Source organism: Schistosoma mansoni, chromosome 6 (genome assembly GCF_000237925.1).
Source record: "Schistosoma mansoni strain Puerto Rico chromosome 6, complete genome".
Classification (NCBI taxonomy): Eukaryota; Metazoa; Platyhelminthes; class Trematoda; order Strigeidida; family Schistosomatidae; genus Schistosoma; species Schistosoma mansoni.
The window spans coordinates 11,250,924-11,265,156 of record NC_031500.1 but is presented as its reverse complement, the minus strand read 5'-3'; the positions used below and the strand labels follow the sequence as shown (position 1 = coordinate 11,265,156).

Here is a 14,233-nt window from a genome sequence, read left to right as displayed (position 1 = left end):
ATAATTTTTTTTCCTCATTCCGCCTCACATACAACTCCCCAGACCTTTTACCTTTGATATATAAGTGTTATGTTAAATATTTTTTCTAAATACTGGACACATAAGCTAGGTATTCCGAAACGATGGCTGAGGATTTTAATCAAACTCATACAACTAACACTGGCAAGTACAACGAATTCAAAAAGCAACCCAGGCGAGCTTTATAATTTCTTTTTCTGGTTAATTAACTATGTTGGTTGTACTTCTTATATATCTGTATACATTTTTCTATAGTATTATTATTAATACAAACAAAGAACTTGTACTGTTCCAATATTTTCGGTCGAAGATATGTTTAGTAGCTTGATACGATTAATACTACTATTAATAAGTGTTTGCCAACAAACGTCGTATTGAAGGGGGTTTTGGTGAACAAAACGCAGGCCCCACGCGCTCGAACCTCTGCCCTCCTGAATGCTGGACCGTGTGCCTAGCCATTAGACCACATCAAACCACGGGGGAATGACTGCAATTTTTCCTTTTATCGACTAATCATTCATAATACTAATGAGTAATAGGACTTACACACTTCTGAGGTGCAAACCAATTCGTTACTTGGATGAATTGACGAAATATTGCTTCAATATATCATGCATACCTAAATCAAACCAGAAAAGGGTATTTGACACAACTGTACTTGGTCCGCATACTCCACACAATTTCTTTTTTGCTTCTTAATCGTATATTCGTTTCCGTCTTGTGGATTACTCTGATGCACCCTTGGTTACGCACCTAGTTGTAAAAGGCGGTCGTCACTGGCTCAAGGTCATGCATTTGATCGATTTTGTTAAAGAGTCCAACTTCTAGCAAGTTCACCCTTTTACATATATGCATTACAAAAGAGTTTTTTTGTTGTTGTTTTCATGGTTCTTCGTGCACAAGATATCTACACTATGTTTATTTCCTTCCAGAATACCAATCCGTTCTGGAGGCCAAGCACTTACATGAACCGAACAATTATCAATTGCATTTATGTATTTCCATTTTGTATCTTATTATTTTATGTAGGCAGTGGAGCAGTTCTTCAGGTTTGCTTGATTTTCACCATTACCTTTGAAGTAGACTCTTCTTTACTTTTTACTTGAGGGCGACTGAAGAGGCAGGTGAGTAAACACATGATAGCCTGTCTGAGCATGGAAAAATCGTACCTCACCAACATGGTGTTGGGTAGCCCGCTCGCGGCACTTCCTCAGATATCCTTATTCCACATTCTCACACTTTCTCTTGAAAGCACGCAGCAAACCGTCAGCGATAGTTGTAGAAAAGATCACATGCTACAAAATAAGATGACAAGCTAGTAAATGAAGAGACATCCATGGACTATCGTTGAAAGCGTTAGTCGTAACTGATTGTAAGTCAAATAGTGAGCGAGTTGATAATTTCGCCTTGGGATGAGAAATAGAACTAAGGTGTTTTCGATAGATAGGTTAATCGAACCGACGTTCCTACGGAAGTCGATTCTAGGGGGAAGCTAATGTAACAGCTCAGGTTGGTTGGTTAAGAGTTGACCCCAAACAACCAAGCATATTCTAAAACAGTATTGTTCAAGTATTCATTCACTTCCTTACTTTTTGTAAGCGTTATATTCCCTATTATCTTATATTGAATGTTGAGAGCCTTTGTTTGTCTGAACAGATAATCCCACGCTCCACTGTGACTGCACGAAGATCGAAATAAAGACCTATTCACTACTTCTCTGGTTTCTTCTATCAATAGCACGAGGGTTGCCTTAAGCGACGAAACGCGTCCCTTATGAAACCGCTAACCGACCAACTTCCTGGAAATGCGGAATCTATGATTTGAACGACCCCGCGCGCAAATCATTCTCCATAGTTAAGGGACTTATCGCAAGGGCAACCATGCTGCACATCAGGACACTCAAGCGCCCATTAATATAGCAGTAGACGTATCCGACTCAGCAATCGGAGTAGTCTTTCAACAATGGGTTAACCACTCCTGGCAACCTTCGGCATTTTTCTCCAGGCGGTTGCTAGACACTGAATCTAGGTACATCACTTTCGGTAGGGAACTCATAGCTATGTATTGTGCTGTACGGCACTTTCAACACTCTATCGTAGGCCGGGAATTCACCTTTTTTACCGATCATAAACCTCTTACTTTCTCTTTGACCTCATCCTCAGACAAGTACTCACCTCGAGAGTCTCGACAACTGGACTACATTTCGCAGTTTACTTCAGATATCCAACACATTTCTAGAACAAACAATGTAGTTGCAGACGCCTTGTCTCTTACAACTTCCTTTAACAGTTTCGCCCAGCTTCAAAAGGAAGACACTGACCTTCAGCCCGAGTTATCCTCGACAACTCTAAAACTGCGTATTAAACAGGTGGGAACAGGTAAGGAAACCTTACTATGTGACACATCTACAGGTAGGGATCGCCCAATCGTACCAAAACATTATCGACACAACGTCTTCAATACGTTGCACAAACTTTCTCATCCAGGTGTTCGTGCATCCACCAAGCTTAAAGCAGAAAGGCTTTGCTGGCCTGGTATGAATAAAGACTGGATGGAGTGGGCGCACTCATGTGTAAATTGCCAGAAATCTAAGGTTGTTAGACACAACAAATGTCCCTTAGGCTCATTCAAAACTCCTGATCCTCGTTTCGAACATGTTCATCTGGATTTGGTAGGACACTTACCAGATTCAAATAGATACTCTCATCTTTTTACGTTCGTAGACCGTTTCAATCGATGGCCAGAAGCAGTACCTATCAAGGACATTACTGCTGAAGCAGTGGCCTACGCCTTCGTCGAACGATGGGAAGCAAATTTTGGCTGCCTTTCAACCATCACTACGGACCGCGGACGCCAGTTTGAATCTGGACTTTTTCGTTGTCTGACCACACTATCAGGAATCACTCGCTCTCGAACGACCGCCTACCACCTACAAGCAAACAGGTCGGTAGAACGCTTTCACCGGCAACTAGAAGCTTCTCTATCAACTGCAAACGTTTCACAGTAGACCGACGCTTTTCCACTCCTCTAACTAGGTATTCGCAATGCAGTGAAAGCTGACACTGGATAAACTGCAGCCCAACTCATTTATGGAACGACACTTTGGCATTCAAAAAGGGCTCGCCACTTTCGTGCATTAAGGTAACCCTCGTGCTATTGATAGAAGAAACCAGAGAAGTAGTGAATAGGTCTTTATTTCGATCTTCGTGCAGTCACAGTGGAGCGTGGGATTATCTGTTCAGACAAACAAAGGCTCTCAACATTCAATATAAGATAATAGGGAATATAACGCTTACAAAAAGTAAGGAAGTGAATGAATACTTGAACAATACTGTTTTAGAATATGCTTGGTTGTTTGGGGTCAACTCTTAACCAACCAACCTGAGCTGTTACACGCGCATTTCGGTATGAACCGTCTATATAAACTTACAAGACTGTTAAATGTGCGCAGATGCCTAATCGGTTCTGGGTAATCCAGAATGACCGCTATTTCGCGTCCAAGAGGTCTGATGGCTTGTGCAACAATAGTGTGTCCTAGGAAATCTAAGGAGTCGGTTCCGGTATAGCATTTCTGAATGTTTACAGTAAGGTCATGCCTTTGAAGTCGTTCGAACACAATGTCCAGATGCTGGAGATGATACTTTTTTTCCGGACATGCTATCAGGCAGTCATCAACATACGCATGTATGAAGTTGAGACCTCGAAAAACGTCACCTATGAATTTTTGGAAAGCCTGGGCAGCGTTTCTTAGGTCGAAAGGTATTCGTAAAAATTCGTAGAGACCGAAGGGAGTGGTGATTGCAGTTTTCGGAATATCGTCAGTAGCCATGGGGATTCGGTCATAGGCTTTAACCAAGTCGATTTTCGAAAAGACTGTCGTACCTTTCAAGGTAGCTGTCAAATCGTGAATGTGAGGTAAAGGGTAACGATCGGGAATGGTTTTTGCATTCAAACGCCGATAGTCACCAGTTGAACGCCAATCGTTGCTGTCTTTTTTAGGGATCATGTGCATGGCAGATGCTCACGGGCTGTTTGACGTTCAAATGATTCCTAACTCTATCATGTGGTCATACTCGTTTTCGGACAGCCTCAGCTCTTCGGGAGCCAGTCGGCGTGCTTTTGTGAATACAGTTGGTCCTGTAGTCACGTTTTAACGTGTAATATTGCTGGCCACACACGGCGATCTCGGTTGCGGTTGGTACTTATCGAGTAATGGTTGATAAAATGGGTCTATTGTGTGCCTAGTTGTGACTGAGAATAATCTGCAACCGGGAAAAGAAGTTAAACAAACAGATAAATTAGTGTCTCCGTCTACTAGCCTCCGTTTGCACGTATCGATGAGTAGATTGTGGTGTTGTAGGAGACCTATTCCACAGACTGCCATAGAAACATCTGCAACAAAGAAGATCCAGTGAATGGGTTTGCGTCAACCCACGTTGAGGTAAACATACTTTTTCCCATAAGTAGCGATCGGCTTTCCATTTACCGCCTGTACGTTTAAAACAGATTCGTGAAGCCGGTGATTAGAATTTGCAGGAAGAACACTAACTTCTGTGCCAGTATCGGAGAGAAAATGAACTTTCGCGATCATATCTGTGACGTATAACAGACGGCTATGTTCTCCGGCTACGGTAGCCGTTAACTTGTGCCGGCTGGAAAGTTTCCAGAATTGTTTTCATTGTCGGTCGATTTGGGTTTCGGATAACTGCAGGGTTTTCTGCAACTTCTGGAAGACTTCCCATACTGGTTATGATACGATCACCGGTCATTTTGGGTCGTTTGAGGTCTTTCTTTGACTGAAAAAACCTCGACACTAGATTTCGTGATGCGGTTAGCAGATGCAGCCAGCTCATATACGGCCCTGCTTTGAAACGAGGCAAGAACTGCTTGCCTCTGTTGAGGAAGTTTAGACAAGAAAAGTTGTCTGAATGAGCCATCATCGAAAGTTCTTTGGCCAATTACCTTTCTCATTCTTAGCAACATGTCTGTCGCGAAACCATCTTGCAAGTTGATGTTATTAAGCAGGTGATCTAACCTTTGTCTATCGGTTAGATGTCCGCATTTCAGAATGGGCCGTTTTAGACTTTCGTAAGGTTCCGAAACATCACTAGCAAACAAACCAGGTGTGACGTACCTGTTGAATTCGTGCAGAGGTGCCTTTACAACCGCGATGAATTGTGCACGTAAATCAGTCATTCCAAGCTCATAGAAATCGGCCTCTGTGATTCAGAACCAGGCTTCAATGTTGTCTGGCCAGAAGGGCATTAGTTTAAGCGAAGGTGGAGACATAGTCTTTAACTTAAGTACCTTGGGTGTCTGTCCCGTCATAATGAAAAATCAAGTATGATAATGAAGAAAAAAAAATAAATCCGAGAAATCGAAAAAATATCACAACGCATAAAAGTTAAAATAAATCATTGACTCATGAAATTCCAAAAAGGAATAGACTCACAATTAGTAGGTTGGTGTACCAGATCACGTCGGGCTCACCAAAGAAGACACCACAGGCATTGTAGTTTGACAACACTTAAACCAGCAACACCTGTGATTGAACCGCGTCCACCCAATGAAATCAAAAGTCAGAAGCGAGGAGGTTGGAAGATATATTTGATAGATTATCAATATATCGAGGAGTGATTGATCTAAACTGGCTAGTGATTGCAGGAGAAGTTGAGCACGCTATTCCCACTCGTGATCTGGTGCGGATACATGACCAAGCACCTTCAGCTAGATGAGTCCATAAAAAATAATGTGGTCAGCATCCAATGTCGAACACTTACAGAGCTATTGATTTTGTAGATTTATTTACCGCTACAATGTGATTTTTGCCGTGTACCTTTCAGCGAATCTTTAGCAATATGGTATAAGCAAGTCGCAACTACCCCATGTCTGCAAACATTAGCAATAACATCATGGACGTTAGTTTGGATTATTATGCTCGGTAGTAGTAGTAGTAGTTAGTAGTAGTTTTGTTCCCGAACCTCACCTACTGTCCATTCGTCATATTCCCACAAAGCCATTGACGTTCTTAATTTTTAAACGATAGTCTCAACCGGATATCCACTATATATATAAAACGATATGATAACGCAACTTATGCGCTTTGCTGTTGCAGTTATTGCGAATCACCAAGTTTTACATTCTATAATGCACGTTCGGACACACTCACTCATACTGCTTAATGTACAAGTCCACAAATATCTATCTAAACGACTGAAAGTAGTGCAGTCGAGTGACTAGACTACTTTCTATTGCACAGTAAAAAGAAATCAAGTGATTTATACAAACATGTCCTATTAATATTGTCTATTGAGTATATTGGACATTAGCTGTAATCATAGAAACTGTTTCCGAGCTTTTTCAAAACAATGGCCTTGAATGACCAAAATAAAAACATTTACTTCAAAGAGAAAGAGATAAAAAATGTTGGACCCTCAATAGATTCAGATGATATCCAACAAAGGATTGCCGCTCGACGCATAAAACTACAAAACAGATTGGAGCGCTTAAGGCAAGTTCATAATACATTTTATTCTTTTACACTGAAAATAGAGGCGACGTTCATTCTAATGAAACCAAGTCAAGCAAAGAAGATATTGGGTTAGGGAGATCTCAGATCGAGCTGAGTAGTAAAAGGATATCCAAACTTGTTCGCGATGGAGACGCTTTTATAACTAACATTCGTGTTGCTTGTGATGCACGTGAATACTTCAAAAGAACTGAAGACCATGAACTCAATCATAACAGAATTCGCGTTTTGGAAGATGAGGCAACGAGAAGCCTGGAAGCATTCAATAAAGTACGACAGCTTTTAGTGAAAGTCGCTTAATATGTTTGATTAAATGTATTTAGGGACTAAATCAGCTTATTTTTCAGTGTTAGTTGTATGAGTCCGAAGGTAATATGAGTAGATATAGCTATCGTTAGCCTTCAAAATTGGGTTTTAGAGGTAGGCCGAGAAACAATACTTAATATACGTTTTAGCTAGCTAAGAACGTTCATGACTATCTTAACAGATAATAGGTGGTTTTTAGCCAATATAAATATTTTAAGTCTCATTAATTTGTCTACAGACAATAGTGCGTGTAAATACAGCACAACGCTAGTTATATAAAAGCGTAATTTAACTTCCAACCCAATGGAATAAAAATCACTTAGAGCCCAACTTTCATCTTGCATCAATAGTGCATCATTATAATCTCTTAAGATACAGATTTTATTGATTACTGAAAGTTCAAATGGTTGAGGACGGAATAGAAGAAGCTTTCGCTTAACGGGCTTCCGTGTCAAGTAGCAGTGGATCACCAATACCTCCAGGCAAGAACCTAGGTATATTAACGATAATAGAGGAAAAAAGAATTTGGTAAATCACAATAATATGTTATCCTTAGTCCTTAAGAAAAGGTCAAGTTTCCTCTTAAAGGACTCCTGGGAAGCCACTTGGACTAGCTCAGTTGGCAGAAAAAAATAGGCATCATAGACTAGCGGATATATACTCAGACAAATTTTGAAATAAATAATATTCGATTGCGGACATTAACAGATCATGTTTTGAATGAGATAATTTGTTGCAAAACCTTTCTACAAGTTTTATCAGTTCCACAGAAATGTAAGGTAGATGAAAATACAGTACTTCGACTCCAAATTTCAAGTTATTTCTTGTCTTAGTTGAACTAAAATTAGTTGATTGTATATGTCATTATTATTTGTTTAGTAGCTTAATAGAACTTGAACTCTGCCGTTAGATGACCTACAGTTCAATAACTTTGCTGAAAAACACTTAAATTTGGGGCCTTCAAGAATCTCTTGGGATTATCTGAATATTTTAACATGTGAGCACTTTTAACCAACCGGCTTTATGTTCAGAATTATTTATGTTGAAGAAGAAATTGACCGTATTTCTACAGAACAACTTAATAGATGAAGGTCTACTGAGGCATTGCATCGGATACAGCAAAATTATCAATATCCTTTAGTTACTGCCTATTTTTCTACGGATCATCTTCAAAGGAGATGACCATGATGGTCGGATAATTCCTATGTCTATCATATGCTAGAATTCGGTTTTAGCCAATCTTAACTGTTCAGGAACTAGTCAGCGGACTTTCGAAAATACAGGCGGTCCTGTGGTCGTGATATAGTGGGTAACATTGCTGGCTACACACGATAGTTCAGGGTACTAATCGAGTGTTTGATAGAAGTATAGATCTAATATATGTTTAGCCGTGACCGGAAATAAATTGCAACCAGAAAATGAAGTTCCACAAGCAAGTAATTTAGTATTTCTGCCTGCTGACCTCCATTTGCCTGGGTCGATGAGTAGATTATATTGTTATTGCAGGTCTTTATCAATAGTTGGCATAAAAACACCTGCCATAGCAAAAGTTCAGTGAATAGGTTTTCGCAAACCCATGTTATGATAGACATATATTTTGACGTATGTGTCAGACCATTCTTATTCACCGCCTGTAAGTTGAAGACCAGATCTTGTAGACAGTCATTAGTACTCGTGGGAAGAATGCTTACTTCCACGCCAGTCTCTACGAGATAGTGAACCTTCGTCATCGCATCAGTGATGTGTAGCAGACGGATATTTCCAATGGCTACGACTGTCATTAACGCATGCCGGTGGGAAATTTGTCTGCAAGATTTGTCTTTACAGAAGGTTCAGGGTGGGGGAAATAGCAGGGTTCACTTCAGTTTTTGGACGAATTACCATACTTGTTATGGTACCAACAGCGGTCACGTTTATCTGTTTCTCGTACTTCACAGGTTGGTCTTTTACTCAACGTGTTTCTTAAAGAAGTTTTGGAACGTTCAAGATTATGATGAATATTGAGATAACGGGTGACAGTACCACAGAGCTCTTTAATGTCATTTCACTTCGTTTGAGGCTTTTCTTTGACAGAACAAAACTCAGTCATGCAGGTCCTGGTGGTCTCCTGAATTTTATAGGCAGATGTAGCCAGTTCATCCACGGCGCTGTTTTGAAACGAGACGAACGCCGTCCTCACCCGTCGGGGAAGCAGAGCTCTCCGAAAGAGCCTTCGTCGGGAGCCCATTGATCAATGACTCTTGCATACGTAACAACATTTCTGTTGCTGAGCCGTATGACAGTTCGATCTCGTGTAAGAGTTGGTCATACTGTTGTCAATTGGTTGGGTCTTTCTGTTCATTGATAACCTTTTTTAAGATGGCATAAGGTTCGGAAACCACTAGTAAACATATTAAGTGCAAAATATCCATTAAAGTCTCGCGGCAGTGTCTTTACTACTACGGGGAATCGTGCATGTGGGTTTATCACACCATGTCTGTGGAAGTCAACTTCTGCGCAACAGAATTAGACCTCGATATTATAAGATCGGTATGGCCTGATTCGAAAAGTCTCAGGCGTAAGAGACTTAATCTACAACAGTTTGAGTGGCCGTTTTTTCATTGAGAGAGTGAAATATATAAATGGGCGAAGAAAAGTGGAGAATACAAAGATACCATTATGTGTAAAAAATGATATGCGATATTGAAACTGGAAACAAACTCACAGTTTATCGTTTGGTGCATCAGACTACATATGACTTACCACTAAATATGCCACAGATATTCAGAGTTTGACAACGTTTTTGTCTGAAATACCTATATAACCAAAGAATACCAACCCAGTTAGATCAGAAGTCAGGAATGAGTGTGTCCAATGATATATTTGGAAGGTTGTTGACATCTTGAGAAGAGTTTAATGTAAGCTGTCCTATCTAAACGATCTTCAGTCACTATCTGGTTGAAAGTGAATTCTTCCACCGATTATGAATACTGAAGCAGTCTTTCTGAAACCACGTACGCCGTTCAAGCTGCCTTCCTTCAACGTTCGCACACTAATGCAGATCGGACGACAGGTGGGGCTGGCTATGTCTTTAGAAAGTCTTGATGTTGATGTTTGTTGTCTATCCGAGACCCGTATTCAAGACTCTAGTGAAGTACTACAAATTCGCTCTCCATCTGTCGCTTCGAAAAGCTTGTTTCACGTGCGCTTATCCGGGGACTCTGTGGCATCTTCGTCTGGTTTTGCTGGCGTTGATGTTGCACTAAGCGCTAAAGCTGAGGCAGCACTAATCGATTGGATCCCCATTAACAGTCGGTTATGTGCTGTTAGATTAGAAAGTTCCATCAAAGTGAGAAGAAACCAGCGTGAGAAACGGTGTCTTTTCGTCATCTCCGCCTATGCCCCGACAGACTGCAGCCCGGATGCAATCAAGGATGAGTTTTACCACCAGTTAACTGTTCTTCTCCAGAAAGCGCGTTCGACAGATATTGTAGTGTTAGCCGGAGACTTGAATGCTCAGGTAGAGCATCTAGGCACAGAAGAGAGTTGTTTAATTGGCCGATGGGGACTTGTTGGTTGCAGGACAGATAACGGGGACCGTTTGCTGCAACTGTGCACAGACTACAACCTGTTTCTGGCTAGCACTAACTTCCGGCACAGTCATCGCCGGTGTGCCACCTGGCGTCCTCCCTCTGCATCTCAAGCCTGGACTCAGATTGATCACATCGCGATCAGCTACCGCTGGCGTGGTTGTGTACAAGACTGCCGCTCCTTTTGGAGTACCTATCTGGAGTCTGATCATGCCTTGGTCTGCGCCAATCTCACCTTACTTTTCAGTGGCCGAAGGATTGACCGCCATCAACGGATCGATGTTAGTAAACTGGCTGCAACATCTGTTGCAAGTAAGTATCGAGCGGAGCTAGCTGCTAGGCTAGCTAACATCCCACCGAAAAGTATAGATGAGCATTGGTTGCATCTTCATGACACCATGAAAATGGCGAGTAAAGCCGCTTGCGGCTTCGCGAAACGTCCCGCTTATAAGCACTGGGTTTCTTCTGGCTCCTTACAACTGATGGAAGCCCGTCGGTCTACTCTGGGTGACTGTGAGTTTGACCACAAACGAAGGCTGTTACTTAGTGAAATTGGGCAAAGCTTGCGTAAGGACCGAGAAGCCTGGTGGTCTGAGCGTGCTAATGAGATGGAAGCAGCAGCTGCATCTGGTAACTGCCGGAAGCTCTTCCAACTCATCCTAGCCACTGGCAGCAAGAAGTCTGGTGTGAGTGAAACAATCTACGAGGACGATGGGATGCCAATCACTAACATCTCTCGACGTCTTGGACGATGGGTGGAATTCTTCGAAGGGCAGTTCAACTGGCCTGCTGCTCCGGCAACATCAACCAGTTTGTCCTGCCCCCCATGGCCGGTGACGACTGATCCACCAAACGAGGCGGAAGTCCGCAAGGAACTCCAACTCCTGAAGCGCTACAAATCATCGGGCCCAGACGACTTACCTCCGGCTCTTTTTAAAGATGGTGGTGACTTTCTGACTAAGGAATTGACTGAGTTGTTTACAAGGGTTTGGGAGTCAGAAAGTGTTCCAACATCATGGAATGAGTCGATAGTCGTCCCTATCTTTAAAAAGGGTTCACGTTGTTCCTGTAACAACTATTGGGGGATAAGTCTACTTCCGATTGCGTCCAAACTATTTGCTTCTGTCATTCTTCGTAGGTTGTTTAAAACCCGAGAACGATTGACTCGCGAGGAGCAGGCTGGTTTTCGTTCTGGTCGAGGATGCATTGATCACATCTTCACCCTCCGCCAAATGTTAGAACACCGTCATACTTATCGCAGGCCAACAATCATAGTGTTTCTTGATATCAGCGCTGCCTTCGATTCGTTGAACAGGACTGTTCTCTGGGATTGTCTATTGAAGAACGGTGGGCCTGAGAAGTTTATTAACATCTTAAAGGCCCTGTACACGAACACCTCAGGCAGAGTGAGGATATACAACCCCCTTTCTCCATTGTTCCACTCAAGCAGTGGGGTTAGGCAGGGTTGCCCGATCTCACCATTCCTCTTCAACTTTGCCATCGATGACATTCTGGAAACAGCTCTGATGGATGTAAGTAATGGCGGTGTGGATATGTTGCCTGGAGAACGACTTCTCGACCTTGAGTATGCGGATGATATTGTCTTACTGTGCGATAATGCCCAAGGCATGCAATCTGCACTTAATCAGTTGGCAATCAGTGTCCGCAGGTACGGTATGTGCTTTGCACCTTCGAAGTGCAAAGTATTCCTACAAGACTGGCAGGATTCTCATCCTGTACTCACCCTGGATGGTGAGCAGATTGAAGTAGTTGAGAAGTTCGTGTATCTAGGTAGCTATATAAGTGCTGGTGGTGGCGTGAGTGATGAGATCGATGCACGTATAGCGAAAGCCAGAGTGGCCTATGCCAATCTGGGCCATCTTTGGCGCCTTCGTGATGTTAGTCTGGCTGGAAAAGGTCGGATTTACAACGCGTTGGTGAGAGCAGTTTTGCTTTATGCTTGTGAAACCTGGCCTCTCCAAGTTGAGGATGTTAGACGACTCTCTGTGTTCGATCATCGTTGTCTCCGAAGGATTGCTGACATTCAGTGGCGACACCATGTTAGTAATGCAGAGGTTCGGCATCGTGTGTTCGGGCGCAGAGACGATACTTCAATTGGTGTCACCATCTTGAAACACCGACTTCGGTGGCTTGGACATGTTCTACGAATGTCGTCCCACAAACTTCCACGCCGTGCATTATTTGCCGACTCTGGGACTGGTTGGAAAAAGCGGAGAGGAGGTCAGTGTATGACATGGTGTCGTGGCATGAAAGAAAGCTGCAAAGGGCTAGCTTCTGTTAGTCCTTCACGACTCCCTGGTTGGGGTCCGAGAGATGGTGCAACACAGTGGCTAGAGACGTTATCAGATATGGCTCAGAATAGAAGCCAGTGGCATGCCTTCTGTAACCTTCTTTTACTTTCTTCATAAAGAGTGGTTCTAACTTTCTTAACTGAAAGAGTCTTCCGGTTGTACATTTCAGTCCCCCTTATCTTTTCATCCTTTCTCTTCCTATTTTCATTATTTTGTGTGGCGCATATGTATCTGGTGCCCTTTTGTACCAGTATGTATGTGTTTAAATAAATAAATAAATAAATAAAAGCTGACTAGTAGTTGCAAAGGATGCATAGTACGGCGTAACCACTCGTGATCTGGTGCAGATGCGTGGCCAAGCGCCTTCAGCTAGATGTGTTCAGCAAAACTAATGTGATCAGCATCAAGTGTCGAAGACTTGCAAAACTATTTATTTCGTGGATTTATTTATCTCTGCAAGTACTCTCAACACTTTTCATAATTATCTAATAAATAAGTGAAATATGCTAAAGAGAACAACTTGTTTGCGAAATACTAGTTAAAAGATTTATGTGAAACCAAAATATCACAAAAGCGTTACTTCGTCATTTTTTCAAGTTTATTCATCTGTACTGTTGAACTCAGCGAAAGATTCAGTATACAGACTGATATTGGCAACGATCGATCGTGTACGACGCTACATATCGTTGTTGAACAACCAGTTGAGTAGAACTCATAACTGTATATCAAGTTCCTTGATTATGAGAAAGCATTTGGTAGCGTGAATAGGAGAACCTTAAGAAACCTTCCTCGACAACATGGCGCAACTGAGAAAATAGTCACCATTATACGGAATGTTTAAGACGGACTACACTGCAACGTTGTACATGAAGAGCAGTTCACAGATTCATTCCAAGTAAGTAAAAGGGGCAGATCAAAGAACACATGAAGCCTAGAATTGGAGGCAAACATCGAAAGAATGAGTAGCACCTGCCAACATTTGGAAAAGACAACCCAGGGCTGAGTAAGTTGAAGAATCCTGGTCGACTGCCAATGCTCCACGAGAGTTAACAGTCGTAAGTAAATAACTTATAAACGACTTGGGTTTTTTTTCACAGACCACTAGATTGTTAAGACTTTTTGCAAGGTACTTGTATCAGTTCTTTGATTCCGACCACATACCAAATAATTCTCGGATTTTTTCATTTTATTTGTGTAGATAACAGAACAATGGGAAAAGGCGCAGGAAAGTGAATTATTAGATGAAACAAAAGAGGTAAGATAAATAGTTTCACTCTAAACAAATCGCAATAACTAGGATGGGAATGTTACATCAGACTACAACTTATTGTATAACTTCTGTACTTTCTATAAATGTTTTTTAGATGTTAGACAAACAAAACACGTTGTGCAAAGACCTTATAGCTGAGAAAAATAAGCTGATCAATGAACTGAATTTAGTAAGTCGTAATTTTGTTTTAAAAATTGGTAATAAATTGCGTACGAGACCAATAAGTTAA

General features: G+C 41.8%; 1 protein-coding gene across 1 annotated transcript in view; it reads left to right on the top strand.

Annotated features, from left to right (window-relative positions):
- Positions 1-6,379: 6,379 nt before the first annotated feature.
- Positions 6,380-14,233, top strand: part of Smp_135670 (hypothetical protein) — a gene marked incomplete at its 3' end in the record, with an annotated part of 52,213 nt that continues 44,359 nt past the window's right edge. Inside the window, exons 1-4 of the mRNA XM_018798249.1 lie at positions 6,380-6,529; positions 6,571-6,817; positions 13,933-13,989; positions 14,099-14,173. Coding sequence (XP_018653210.1) covers positions 6,387-6,529; positions 6,571-6,817; positions 13,933-13,989; positions 14,099-14,173 — 522 coding nt within the window. The 5' untranslated portion in view covers positions 6,380-6,386. The remainder of the gene's footprint in view (positions 6,530-6,570; positions 6,818-13,932; positions 13,990-14,098; positions 14,174-14,233) is intronic.